Raw genomic sequence first — 15759 nt, forward strand, 5'->3', positions numbered from 1 at the left:
ACTAATGTCAGTGTATGAAATGAAGATCAGATAGAACAAGCCATGCATGGCACAGTCCCCGTTAGTTATAAAATTTAAGATATATAGTTTTGTTTATAGTAATATAGCTATGTCAGGAATATGATTTTTTAACATTAAAATGATTGACATTTGTATCTGATCGTCAAACAAGTACTTGACCATATTGAGAGATATTGCTCTGGAACAGCATTCAAAATCAGCCATTTTGAATACATGTATATATATAACATGATGTATAATGAATATATAAAATTTAAATATCATAAGTGAAAGCATTTAAGAGATATGGCTTTAGAAGCCCAATCATTAAAACAAAATGGCTGCCAGTCAGCCATTTTGAATCCAATCTGAAAAATAAAATGACGAGCATCAGAAACCCGTAATGTCTAATGTATGTACCAAGTTTGAAAGAAAATCCACCCATAAATGCTTGATATTTGATTTTTTAGCACAAAAATGACCAACATTTGGAATAGAATCGTCAAACCAATATATCTGTTTATCTATGACATGATGTATAATGAATAATTAAAATTTGAAAATATTGTCAGTCAAAACAAGTCAGAGATATGGGTCTAGAAGCCCATTCATTAAAACAAAATGACCACCAGACAGCCATTTTGAATCCGATCTGAAAAATAAATGATGTGCATCAGGGAACCTGTAATGTCTAATATATGTAACAAGTTTGAATGAAATCCATCCATAAATGCCAGAAATGCTTGATTGTTTAGCACAAACAAGTCATTGTCAATGACACGTCCCCGTTCCGTTCATATTTGAGTGACATATACATTCAAAGCAGATCATGACCGAAATGCACCTGCATATGTACAACACATTGTACTAAATCTGAACAAAATCCATCCATGCATGACTGAGATCTGGTTCCGGAATTGTGAAAATACGTGATTTTAATGCATTTTCGGTCTTAAAATGGCCATCATTCAGCTATTGTTAAGCGGATCATGAAACAAATGCACATATCTATTTGTGACATGATGCACCATGTGTGTGTGAAGTTTGAACTTGATCAATCCAGACATGTCTTGGATACGGATCCAGAACTGAATTCTTTAAGAAAATGGCCGCCAGTCGGCCATTTCGAAATTGATCTGGAAAAAAAATGACGTGCATCAAGGTCCTATTATGTTTAATGTAAGTACCAAATTTGAACGAAATCCGTCCATGCATAACTGAGATCCGGGTTCGGAATGGTGAAAATGTGCGATTTCAATGCATTTTCGGCCTTAAAGCGGCCGCCATTTGGCTATCGTTAATGGAATCATGAAACAAATGCACATACATATTTGTGACATGATGTACCTTGTGTGTGTGAAGTTTGAACTTGATCAATCCAGACATGTCTCGGATACGGATCCAGAACTGAATTCTTTAAAACAAAATGGCCGCCAGTCGGCCATTTCGAACTTGATCTGAAAAAAAAAATGACGTGCATCAAGGTCCTATTATGTTTAATGTATGTACCAAATTTGAATGAAATCCGTCCATGCATAACTGAGATCTGGGTCCGGAATGGTGAAAATGTGCGATTTCAATGCATTTTCGGCCTTAAAGCGGCCGCCATTTGGCTATCGTTAATGGGATCATGAAACAAATGCACATACATATTTGTGACATGATGTACCTTGTGTGTGTGAAGTTTGAACTTGATCAATCCAGACATGTCTCGGATACGGATCCAGAACTGAATTCTTTAAAACAAAATGGCCGCCAGTCGGCCATTTCAAACTTGATCCGAAAAAAAAAACGACGTGCATCAAGGTCCTATTATGTTTAATGTATGTACCAAATTTGAACGAAATCCGTCCATGCATAACTGAGATCCGGGTCCAGAATGGTGAAAATGTGCGATTTTGATGCATTTTCGGCCTTAAAATGGCCGCTATTCGGCTATCGTTAATCGGATTATGAAAAAAATGCATGTGCATATGTCCCATATAATGTGTGATGTATGAGTGAAGTTTGAACATAATCGGTCCATGCATGTTCGAAATACAGGTGATCACGGACGGACGCATGGACGGACGCATGGACGCACACAGGGCAAAACATAAGTCCCCGTTTTCGGACTCCGTCCGAACGGGGACTAAAAAGGCCACCATTTGGCCATTTTGAATAGGATCATCAAACCAATATATCTGTCTATCTATGACATTATGTATAATAAATATTTAAAATTTGAACATAATCAGTGAAAGCAAGTCAGAGATATGGCACGAGAACCACATTCATTAATACAAAATGGCCGCCAGTCGGCCATTTTGAATCTTATCTGAAAAACAAAATAATTTGCATCAAGGTCCTATAATGTCTAATGTATATACCAAGTTTGAACAAAATCCATCTGTAAACAACCGAGAAATGCTTGATTTTGATGACTTTTAGCACAAAAATGGCCACCATTCGGCCATCTTGAATCAGATCGTGAAACAAATTGACGTGCATATGTATAATATCATGTATGATGTATGTGTGAAGTTTGATTGTGATTGGTCCAGGCATTTCTAAGATACAGGTCCGGACGCACGCACAGACGCACGCACAGACACACGGAGGTCAAAACAGAAGTCCCCGTTTTCGGACTGCGTTCGAACGGGGACTAATAAGCAAGTAGATTCTATTCTGAATACTGCCTGAAAATAAACAAATAATCCAACTTCAATTTTGTTTATGTTTAACCTTCTAATCTCGGAACACATCTATTTGAATACAAATTATCTAAAGTTATCAGAAGCCAATGTGGTTGTTGTCACACCAATAAATGTGCAACATTTATTGATAAATAAATTGACTTTTCCAACCCATAAATTCCACTCGTAGAGATTCAGGAGGAACATAATAAGAGAAAGCTTATCTTCAATCTCTGTACATCTGTTAGTGCAACACTATAAATTTAGTGTGCAATATCAAATTGGATATCTGCACATTATCCCTTATCAATAAAATCAAATTCCTATGTGAGAATACTGCAAAGTACTCATGACAGGTAGTATGGGAATACATCAACCTCGGTCATGCGTCAGTCATACTGCCTTTGTGCATACTTTGCAGTATTCTCAGTATAACATCACAGTACCCTCACATATCAATAGTCTTTATATTACCTGCTGTATAAACAAACTATTAAGATGTTTGGATAACCTTGTAGCAAATGATTTTGTCAAATTGGAAAATAAGTTTAGCTGATCTGTAACTGCAGACATCTTGGTAAATGCTATAAAAAATATAAAAAATAACAGCAAGTCAGTTATTTTTACAATGTTCCACTGACCATGAGAAAGAAAAGAAGCAAATACTCAATAAATGAGATCAGAATATGAACAAATTTTGTTACACATCAAAGCAATGATCCCAGCTAAGTACCAGCTTTCATTCTGTGTACGAATAGACCTTAGGTACATTTGACCACTGAGATTATGAAACATGTGAAACCAGATTTTTTTCTGAAAGGCAGCGTGACTAAATAAATCTTGGAAATATAGTAGTAAGACCAAAAAGTCAGATGGCTGTCTATCGGCCATCCTTGATCCGATTTTGAAACAAATTGTCATGGACATGTATCCTAACATGTATAAAGTATGTGCCAAATTTGAATGAAAACTGACAAAGCACGTCCAAAATACATCATTTTTAAAAAACAAGATGGCTGCAAGTCGGCCATTTTGAATCGAATCGCTAAACCACTGCATGTGCATATGTCCGACATAAAGTACTAGGCACATGCAAAGAATGAAAGAAATTGGTCCAAAAGATTCTGAAATATGACTTCGCACGGATGCACACACAGACTGACAGACAGACAGACGCACGCACGCACGCATGCACGGATGGATGGACGCACACACAGACAGTCGGAGAACATGTATCCTAACATGTATAATCTATGTATCAAATTTGAATGAAAACTGACAAAGCATGTCCAAAATATGACATTTTTAAAAAGCAAGATGGCTGCGAGTCGGCCATTTTGAATTGAATCACTAAACTACTGCATGTGCATATGTCCCACATAAAGTACTAGGCACATGCAAAGAATAATAAATAAAATCGGTCCAACGGATTCTGAAATATGACTCCGGACGGACGCACGGACACACGGACGGAGACAGAATTATAAGTTATACTAATAAACATAAAAGCCAACAAAAAGTGTCAAAATTGGTTTCAGTTTATCAAAGTTTTCGCAACAACGCTTCATGGAATGGCAATTTCAACTAGTTAGTAAGATAAGATCCAAAGTATTGTAAATGTATTAATTATTCACTGGGTTTTAATTTCACTATTTTCGCTGATAAGAAAACTCTGCTAGTTAAATCTACATGAACATGTAAAATAACAATAAAATTGTTTTCCTGGAAAAATTTGTGAAATTAAAACACGGTGAATATGTTAAAAACATCAAAATAGTAAAATTAAATGTCAGTGAAAATAAGTGCTTTTACAGTAAAAATTAAAACCTGCCTATTTTTAAATCTGGTACTCACCAGGATGTAGCTTGACATTGCGTTTGTCTAATAACACATGTGCAGCTGCAGTACAATCCAGTATACCATTAGGGCTACTGAGATTACCATCTAATAATGACTTGACGTGTTGATGAGATAAATCTAATTGACTGATCAATGTATTTAATTCATCAAGAAGTTTATGTCTGTTTCTATTCTGTATTTGAATAACGCTGTCTTTTTGCTGCATTAACTCCATATGTGTTTTCACTCCCTGTAAGTATAAACAAATCTAACTTACAGTATTATTGTTATTTTAAAAATAAAACCAGCAGCCTCTCCGCTGAGATACATATAGTATCAAAGCAAACAGACTTGCTGTTTTCAACAAGAAGTTGAAAATATCACATTTACCAAAAATATTCATCAAAATTAGAAATTTGAAGATACATGTATCATCATGAAATGAACAAATCTGAGAGAGGCCTATCTGAGGTACCTACATGTACAAGAATTTGAAAAGATCACTTTTTACCAAAAATGACAAAAATATTCATCAAAATTAGAGAATTGAAGATATCACAAGGAAATGAATAAATCTGAGCAAGTTCTACCTATAGTACCTATATGTATATCAAAGCAATCCGGTTTTCAACAAGAAGTCAATAATATAACTTTTTACCAAAAATGACAAAAATAATCATAAAAATTAGAGAATTGAAAATATCATCACGAAATGAACAAATCTGAGAAAGGTCTACCTAATTCGGGTGAAAACTTTACATATGTGAGTGAAGCACATCACACGATGTCATGGCTAGATGACTGCATTGCTTCTAATACTGCATATTGTGCAATAATTGATATTAACATTATGTATGACTATGTTGCATCAGATCATATGCCTATGACCATTGCCTTCCAGTGCAGTAGCATGAAATCATGCGACTTAATAATTGGGAATTGTAAAGAGCGATCAATACGTCTTGACTGGTCTAACATGACAACCAAACAAATGAACTATTACGTTCACAACACGGATATTGGCCTGCATAACATTGTTATACCAGTGGATGCCTTGGGTTGTAGGCATGTTAACTGTCAAAATACTGTCCATAAAAGAAATATTCATGATTATTACAAGAATATTGTCAACTCTCTTAAAAAAGCGATGGACTTAACTTTTGTGCGCAATAAGGCTTCTGCATCTTACAAACCTGTCCCCGGATGGAATGACATTGTTAAGGATGTGTATAGTTTTTGGTTGTGGCGTCTTGCTGGCAAACCAAAGGAGGGCACTGTTTATGACACGATGAGGTCAGCGAGGGCCAAATTCAAGCGTACACTGCGCAACTGCAAATCTGCACATTCTCGTATGATTGCAGACAAACTAACCACTCACCTTTTAAATAAAGATAAACGCTCGTTCTGGAAAGAAGTCACGAAATCATACGCCACTTTCATTCCATCTTTTGTTGGGAATGTGTCATAAGGTGTGACGGACATTACAAAAATAAAACTGGAGATATTACCAGCACAGACAATTATCGTCCTATTGCAATAATATTTGTTTTGTCAAAAGTTTTTGAACATATATTACTCAAGAGGTGTGATAAGTTTTTTGAAACTACAGACAACCAGTTTGTTTTTAAAAGAAATATTCCACAGATCTTTGTATTCTGCTCTTAAAAGAAACCATTCGCTATGGTATCAGTGTATTTATGTGTTTTCTTGACACGTCAAAGGCTTTCGACAGAGTTAACCATTGGATGTTATTTAACAAGTGTATTGAACGTAATGTTCCAGTGTATATCATTCGTGTTCTTGTAAATTGGTATTGCAACCAGTTGTACTGCGTTAGATGGGGAAGTACCATCTCACAATTTTTTAATGTTTCCAATGGAGTTCGACAGGGAGGAGTAATATCTCCAGCACTGTTTAGTATTTATATGAATAATCTCAGTGCAACACGCAATAACATGCCGTGCAGCTGTCTTGTTGGCGATAAAGTTATTTGAGCTATGCAGATGATATGTGTGTAATTGCGCCCTCTATTAAAGGTTTGTGCAAAATGTTGCATATTTGTGAGTTATACGCTGAAGAGTATGACATTACCTACAACTCAAATAAGTCTATGCATTTTTATGATCTAAATTGCATGAACATTTGCCCACCATTGTATTTATATACATGTAATAATAATGTTGACTTTTTTGATCAGTTTAACTATCTAGAACATAAAATAACTCATGACCTGAAAGACGATGCGGATATTGATTGTCAGAAACGTTTATTCTGTGTGCGGGCAAACATCATGCTACGTAAATTTAAGAACTGCAACGAAGTCAAACTTTTGCTATTTAAAGCATTCTGTTCCAGCTTGTATTGCTGCCAGTTATGGTGTATGTATAGAAAATCTACTGTTAATGCCCTTCAGGTCAGTTATAATAATGCTTTCAGTAAACTGTTTGGTGACTGTAGTGCAAGCACTATGTTCGTTGAAAATCGTACAAACACATTTACTGGTTTATATAGAAAGCTAATTTATGCTTTTATGGATTGACTTATGAACATCAAGCAATACGCTTGTGTGTGCCTTGCTCAATAGTGATGTGAAATGGAAGTCTACCTTAGTGCAGCATTGGACAAAGGTAGTCTACTGAGTTTACCTACTATAGTTTTCAAACCTGTATGGTTTGTCATTTTATCTGATTACATATTTTTTGTATATTTTTCTTTATATATGGACTATGTCTGAAATAAAACCATAATAATAATAATAAGGCAGCATAATGCTGATATTGTCAATAATGGATATATAAAGTAACATTTGGCATCAACAAAATGCAAGCTTTGCAAGATATCCAGATCAGAACCAACTTGACAATAACCAAAACCTACCAGACATTTTTATGGATGCTTTTGTGAAAATATCACAAGATTTTCTTTTTTGGCCTCTAAGATTTTGTAGCCAACTATCCCTTTTAAATCCATCCACAGAAATCTTAAGTTTTGTTTTTTACTCACGCTGATGTTCTCTCGATTTCAGTATCTCCTACTTGTGTTATTTATTTTCAGTTAGGCCAGCCGAAAATAGAGATTCAAATTAAGGCCAACTCTGGAACCCCCATCCAGGCATGACTTATTTAGACTGGTCTAAATATTTAGTTTGCTGATGGGAAACAACTTTTAGTTGTTGTGCGGTCAACTCAATCAAAATCTGACAAAAATATCTTGTGAATTCAGTTCAAGGTGGTTAGGTAACAATGGATACCTCTAACATCTCATCATAGCTCTGTAATCGTTGTTCTAGTCTATCAACTTCCAGCAGTGAATCATCAAGTGACTTCATCAGTTTTATAACTTGGTCTTCTGATCCCATTATTGAGTGGATATTAGCCTGACATAATAAAGATCAAAGAAAGCTTAGAAAAAACTCCTGTGTGCTGAGAGTATTAGAGACACAGTAAAAATTAATTCAAAATTACTTGTACTTGGGATATTGATGGAAAAGCTGAAAACTAATTATGCAAATCAGAAAATTAAAATGAACAGAGTGTAAAACTAATAAGGTCTGCACAATGTAACAGACCATCTATGTACCAAGTTTCATTGAAATGTGATCAGAACCCAAGAATTATGAATTATTATGCTAATTAGGGTATTTATATGAACACATTTTAACCCAAAACTGATCATATTTGTACATTGTCCTAGAGCATCTATGTACAAAGTTTCATTGAAATGTGATGATCAGTACTTGAGATATCAGTGTGAAAATTAAAAATGTATTAATTATGCAAATTAGGTAATTAATATGCACAATTATTTACCCCAAAACTAATCAGATCTCTGCATAGTCCCAGAGGATCTATGTACCAATTTTCATTAAAATGTGTTGATTAGCACTTGAGATACAATGTATACGTGAAAATCCGAAATTAATTAATTATGCAAATTAGGTAATTAATATGTACTGATATCACCCTAAAAACTACGAGGTCTGTGCAGTGTGCCATGATATCTAGGTACCAAGTTTCATTGAAATGTGATGATTAGTAGTTGAGATTTCAGTGGAAAAGCCGAAAATTTACTTATCATTATGCAAATTAGGTAATTAATATGCACAGATTTTCACCCAAAACTAATCAAAATCTGGCATTAGTTCAGAGCATCTATGAATGAGTGGTATCAGTGGAACAGTCCTATTACAGCTAACAATTAGCTAAGTATCATGCAAATTAGGTAATTAATATGTACAGATTTGTACTAAAAACTAATCAAATCTGCACATAAGTTCAGAGCATCTATGTACAAAGTTTCATAAAAATTCAATGTGTGGTTCTTTAGATATCAGTGGAACAGTCATGGAACAGCTAAATATGAGCTAATTATCATGCAAATTAGGTAATTAACATGCATGGATTTCTACCAAAACCTAATCAAATTTGCGCATTGGCCCAGAGCATCTATGCACCAAGTTTCATCAAAAACCAATGTATGGTTCTTGAGATATCAGCGGAACAGACGGACACACATACACACATACAGACAGGGTAACTGCAAAGACCATTGAGTACTTCGCACACGGGAGTCAAAAATTAAATTTTAGAATAATTATTAAAATAATATATCATTTGATAACTCATACATACAACACTGCATTATTTTTTGTCAGTTAAATGGAGGTATGTGGGTGGTCAGTACAAAATTTTAAAGAAAGTATGATAGTTATATTGGTTGAAAGGTTCACCAAAATGTGTCATGTTGTAAATGAAACTCAGCTTCAGTTCACAAATTAAAATTATAATACACTGTAAAATAGAATAACAAGAACACATTAGTTAAATTCATGCCACCAATATTGAGTAATATGAGCAATATTTCTTTTGGTATGCATGTCAGAAATGTGTCATGTGTTGATCATGTGACTGTTGAATCACATGTCTGTATACTTACACCATCCAGCATAGAGAGATCCTTTGATAGCTGCTCTGTGAAAGCCTCAGCATTACTAACAGCAAACTCACACTGTGACATCATCTTTTCAAGATCAGTTTCCTCTCTAGCAGACAAAGCTTGATAATCTTCCTCTTCAGCCCCATCTTCATCCTTTATTTTGGATTGTTCATCAATGGGGATGGTTTCTAGAAATGGATAAAAAATGTGAGTCATATGTGAGGTATCTACACAGATGCAATGTACAAATTCAATGCAAATCTAGTGTGATTTAATCATTTATCCACACTGATGCAATGTACCAATTCAATGCAAATCTTATGTGTGGTTTAATCATTTATCCACACTGATGCAATGTACCAATTCAATGCAAATCTTATGTGTGGTTTAATCATTTATCTACACTGATGCAATGTGCAAATTCAATGAAATCTTATGTGTGATTTGATCATTTATCTACACGGATGCAATGTGCAAATTCAATGAAATCTTATGTGTGATTTGATCATTTATCTACACTGATGCAATATGCAAATACAATGAAAATCTTATGTGTGCTTTGATCATTTACCTACACTGATGCAATGTACCAATTCAATGAAATCTTATGTGTGATTTGATCATTTATCCACACTGATGCAATGTACCAATTCAATGAAATCTTATATGTGGTTTGATCATTTATCTACACCTGTGCAATGTACTAATTCAATGCAAATTGTATTTGTGGTGTGATCATTTATCTACATATTCAATATAAATCTTAACATTTGACAACACTGATTTACACAAAAACTGAAAACTATTTTTTTTAATAAATATTAATGACTTTTATAAGTCAGTGCAGCATTTTTTATATGTTGAATTCAATAGCTGTAATCAGTGCTAGGACATGTATATACTATATATTGAAATAGAAATGCATAAATAGAGAGATAATGACTCATACATATATTACATATCAGTGCACTCATACATAAATTACACATGTTGACATGTATATTATAAATAACTTGATAGTATGATTGATAAATTAATACATGATTGCACCCATGCATGATGAGTTGCGCAGTCTTCAGTATATGGTGATGTTGGATGCATGTATAAAGAATGATGTCTTGCAATATCCTCCAATGTATGAGTAATATTCAACAATGTTTTTGCGGAGAGCATCACAGGTATCACCTCTGGTGGAATGTGAAATTATTCATTACAGACAGCACTATACAATAAATACCAGTAAATTTATGTGAACAACAATGTGAGATGATATTTTCCTGCTTATCACCCTTAAGAAAAACACTGTTCAGTAATATTACAGAAAGAAGGTAAGAAACCACATAGCACAGACTTAACTAAGTAGTATGGTTAGTCAGCTAGTGAAAATGAATCAACATTCTATGGACATAGATGATGAACAAAAATAATGTTATAACAATCAGTAAAACTCCTGATGTGACATGCCCACAATGCCCCCATTTCCTCATTTCCTTGCCATCACAAATATTTTAAAATCTACAGGAAACATCTCTATATATTGATGAAAAAAATGTATCTATGAATATATTAAAATATTAATGATGTAAGTTCTACATTATTGTCTAGCATGATGCAAAGTGAAATAAGATGAGAATAAACATTACAACAAACAAACAAACTCTAACCTATGAACTCTCCGTATCCTGAGAAATGTAAAGAGAATATTAGGTAGTTAAATGCAGAGTTTCACAAAATTATTTATTTTAGCATGATTAATATTAAATATTATTTATACAGCATTAAAAGTTTTAACAGAGGATAAGTGCCCTCTACTTTCATGGAGCCCCCTCTAGTGGTGAGACTTAGGCAGACGGTTCTCCGAACCCGCCTATTCACTACGTTCAATTACCCACCATAGACTCCAGTCAGTCAAAATGACTATTTTGAACTGTAGGAATTAATCAGCGATTCTGCTAATGACGGAGAGATAGAATCTAGGTCAGGGTAAGCCCCATGACTCCAAGATTCTTTTCCCTTACGTCACGAACCACGTGACCAAGGCCATATGGCGGCGCCATTACGGCTGGATAATCACTCTGGTTCTTTTCTCTCCGCATCGAGGACTTAGACCAACGCTACGGAAAGAGTGGGGTGGTTGGGGAGGGGGGACCCGGAGTCTATGGTGGGTATGAACTATGTGAAATAAATTCACTACGTTCAATTACCCACCATAGACTCTAATCAGTCAAAATGACTATTTTGAACTGTAGGCAGAGTCAGACGCCTATAGGTGGCGGGCTTTCCGAGCAAGCAGAAAATGATGAAGTCTTTTCCCAGTCCGGGATGATACACTTACAACAATCACTCAACACCTTAGTTAAGACCCAGAAAGGGTGGTGTCTTACCTTGCCTGTGCTGTCTCGGGAGCAAGAAACCAAATGGCTTCTGCGGTGACAGGGTTCGGTGTGCCTGAGAAAGCTAGCCCAAAACCCAATTCCAGGGGTAGTATGCTTTCAAAATGAAGAACAAAACAGTGCATGAGGACACAGGTCGAAAAGCGAATCCTGGGAGCTTCCAGGAAGTGCTGATGGTATAGAAATCTGTCTGCAAAAAAAAGCTGAGACTGACTTATTGCCTATGCGCAGGGACCCTTGTGGTCGTTTGGGCTGGGTCAGTAATCAAAGTCTGACTCACTACGACGAGACCCAACTCGAAGAGACCCTGCTTAATAGATTGGGTGTCTCTTAGGTAGTAGTTGATAAAGATATTCTGTGTTCTCCAGAAGCCTGCCCTCAGAATGTGTTCGAGGGGACGCTAGTGAGTTAGCAATTGCACAGACCTCATGCCTTCATACTTGCTGGGTCTGCAAGCTTTGCATAACCCAAAAGGGAGCACCCGATATTCAAATACTTGGGCTGGGTGGGAGAATCGAAGGAGATGGCAACTCGCTGGGTGCATCGGTATGTGCAGGTACGCACCTCTTAAGTCAAAAGAGGCTAGCAAGTCGAACGGGTGGATGTAGAAACCGATCGAGAAGCACATACTGATTTACCCGGAAAGGACCCCATAGGGTGCACAGCCTCGCTGTTGCCGGTAAAGTCGGGTAACACACCACCTGCAAAAACAGACTGTGAGAATGTGCTCCGATCAGCGGGGGGAAAGACCGAAAAACGTTGGTACCTCCGTCGTCGGGCCTCTTGCTTGGCGTCTCTGTACAAGTACCGGTAGCCGAGTGCGAGGACTTCCCACTCATGCCAACACACAACTCACTCTTATCAGTTATACTAGACGTACGACCTTTATGTGAGCGAGCGATGCAGTCAGTCTCAGCGTTTTTTTTTGCAGTGCTGGAAAGTATCCCAGGCTCCAGAACTCCAATGATTGCATATGCCCTCCGAGCAAAAACCCAAACCCTGCACGCAACTGACACACAAGTATCATTTAGCATGTGGGTTCAAATCTGGTATGTTCTGTGCACAACCGCTACAAACCCGCCTCATAAGGGACAAAACCGGCGGCGAGCCTCTGGCGCTGTCAGTGCATCTATCCATTTCTAAATACATTGGTAAATAAAATGACGACATGCATGAGGGAAGCGAAATACAGTTGTAAAAGGTGTCGCCACGAAACCAAAAAGTGGTTATGTGGCGGCACCGGGTTTTATTCCTTTGTTGTGAAAAAATACTACACACAAAGGGACAAGAAAAACATATCCTACCAGCTAGAATGTGTGATGCCGCGGCAGCGGCAATAACCCAAGCTATAAACCTGGACAGGAAAAAGCGATCCAGGCAGAGCCGCCAAACTTCATCCCCTTCGATGCGGAGAAGAATGATTATCCAGCCGTAATGGCACCACCATATGGCCTTGGTCACATGGTTCGTAACGCAAGGGAAAAGAATCTTGGGGTCATGAGGCTTCCCCTGACCTAGATTCTACATGTATCTCTCCGTCATTGGCAGAATCGCTGATTAATGCCTACAGTTCAAAATAGTCATTTTGACTGACTGGAGTCTATAGTGGGTAATTGAATGTAGTGAATTGTTCTCCACTGAAGATGATAGAAGTAAATGTTTTGTATGTAACAGCTCTGACAAGACAAATTCAAGGAAAGTAAAGAAAGGATAAAGAACACAGTTTGTGCAAACCTAACAAACACACAGTCTTTCAGTATTAAATCTGCACAGAAAATAATACCTAATTGTAAACATACCTTCCAACAACTGAGTATTCACATTCACAAAGTTGGGTATTTTCCTAGTTAAATATCGTTTACTCAGCTAAAATGAAATAAAGTGTGGTAAAAACTTGTTAGGCTGCATAGCATTATAATTACATGAGAAAATGTAATCTTATATATGAAGAAAGTACCACATGTGTGATTCAAATCGCCTACCTGCACGCCTCAGTGGGGCTTCCACACAGCCACCGAGAATCCCTAAAAAAGATTGCTGAGGAAACTGAGCTGATTTCACACTGAGAACATGCAACAAAGCCAATTGAATGCACACAGCAAACCGGATGGTGCATAAAGATTGGTTGCAATCTGAATGTTGAAAAATGAAAAATCATTGTACAAAGGACACCAACAAACATAGGTCAAATGATAATTTAATGTTTCATGCTATGCATAAACAGGGGCTTAACTTTGCCAAAATTTGTTTGCACTTTTTTCTTGTATTCTTCAATATTTCTGGAAATGAACCCTAATTTTGGAACCAACAGGCAAAATTTGATTCAATTTACAGTTTTTAATCACAAAATTTGGCTATTTTGGTCTCAATCTTCTGAAGGAAAGAGGGAACTGGTGGTGAAAAGTTTAAAAGCAGCAACACTCAATCTTCAATTAGTCACAGCATACATACAGTAAAGTCCAGCCTAACCCAGGCATGGTCATCAATAATTTTATTTTTTGTGTGTATGGTAGTTTTGAAAGCAGGATGAGTGAGCTTTAATTTAAGCTTGCTGAAAATTAAGTTATACATGAACTAATATTGTAACTATTCCGAACCCATTTAAAAGTCGGTCATAGTCTTGCTGTGTAGACTTGATTCAGACGACATACAACATATATACATATGGAGGTATGTAAATGTGTCGAAATGGACATAGTGTGAGTGGTTAGTGCTAGTAGCACTAATCCGAAAAACTACTAGATCTAGTGCTAAAATGGCACTAGATCTAGTGCAAAAACGGCACTAGATCTAGTGCTAAAATGTACATAGTGCGAGTGGCATTGATATTGCGTTGTCAACGACGTCAAGACATCCCGTAATTCTCTAAAAATAAATTAATATTTATGTAAAATTGTTGTATCTTTCATTCATTGGAAATGTGCTACAGTGGGAATATTGAGAATGTCATTGTCCACGTTTGTCGTAATACTAATAGACCTTTGGAACAACGCGATCGGCCGGGAAACTAGCTGAAACAGTGAAACTGCAGGTCGAACTGCGCAATTTTTACAAATTGTGAATAGATATACTGTTTGAAATGGTATTGTGGGGGAAGTCCCGGGTCCCTGTAAAGCTCAGTGGATTGTGTGTGTACTGCGATTTTCACGCAATCCTGTTGTTACATTGTATCATGGAGGAACTAACGGAATATGATGTAACCTCGCCGATTTTTTAATTTTTTAACGTGATCATATTATATATGTCTAGACACTTTCTCTGCAATAATTTTTTTTAGAAGCCCTTAGGATTTTTTGTTGTAGACTCTCGAAATCTTGTTCTTGTTACAGTTGCTAATAATTAAAACATGTGAAGTAACAAGTTCGTCTGTTGAATTTCCGGTTGTGAAATACGTATTTTAACCCTCACAGCTAAACAAACCCAGTGTATGGTCGCGTTAAAAAAATGAGACCAAGAAATCGTCCAGGGCGATTTTTCGGCAGTTTTTAAATTTATTTTTTTAAATATTTTGTCGTAATTTATCGGACATTTCAATCGTTCCTGACGCCTAAATCAGTATATTTAAGTTTTTATTCAAGAGTGTGTTTATTTTGACGAGCGTAAGCTCCGTTTGGACAAAGAGCTGTTATCACTGTAAACAATGTTAAATTATTCTTCTTATGCTAAGTTCATCTTTGAAAACAACTATTTTTTTATTTAAAAAAAAATCATGCCATTTTCCCATCAAAATCCAAGCCAAAAGAGCGTACTACAACATCGTCAAATCTCTTCCGCGTTGCGTTCAATAACATTAACATATTTAAATGAGCTATGGTGATTTGAACGCGTTGGCATCATCCAGCATTTTGATTGGTTAATTAGCGATTTGACCTACTAGTATTAGCTCAACTCATGCAGCCGAAGCGCATGGCGGATAC

General features: G+C 36.3%; 1 protein-coding gene across 3 annotated transcripts in view; it reads right to left on the minus strand.

Moving 5' to 3' along the window:
* LOC102807982 (exocyst complex component 1-like) overlaps positions 1-15759 on the minus strand; it is a 106013-nt gene that overhangs the window by 79460 nt on the left and 10794 nt on the right. For 2 of the 3 annotated variants that reach the window (XM_085497606.1, XM_085497607.1), the window contains exons 5-10: positions 13642-13708; positions 11114-11131; positions 9450-9637; positions 7765-7890; positions 4530-4764; positions 3150-3259 (exon numbers count right to left, since the gene is read on the minus strand). In XM_085497606.1, coding sequence (XP_085353732.1) covers positions 3150-3259; positions 4530-4764; positions 7765-7890; positions 9450-9637; positions 11114-11131; positions 13642-13708 — 744 coding nt within the window. The remainder of the gene's footprint in view (positions 1-3149; positions 3260-4529; positions 4765-7764; positions 7891-9449; positions 9638-11113; positions 11132-13641; positions 13709-15759) is intronic. The other variant, XM_085497608.1, reaches the window with a different exon arrangement.

This window comes from Saccoglossus kowalevskii, chromosome 4 (genome assembly GCF_978046115.1).
Source record: "Saccoglossus kowalevskii chromosome 4, keSacKowa6.1, whole genome shotgun sequence".
NCBI classification, from domain to species: domain Eukaryota; kingdom Metazoa; phylum Hemichordata; class Enteropneusta; family Harrimaniidae; genus Saccoglossus; species Saccoglossus kowalevskii.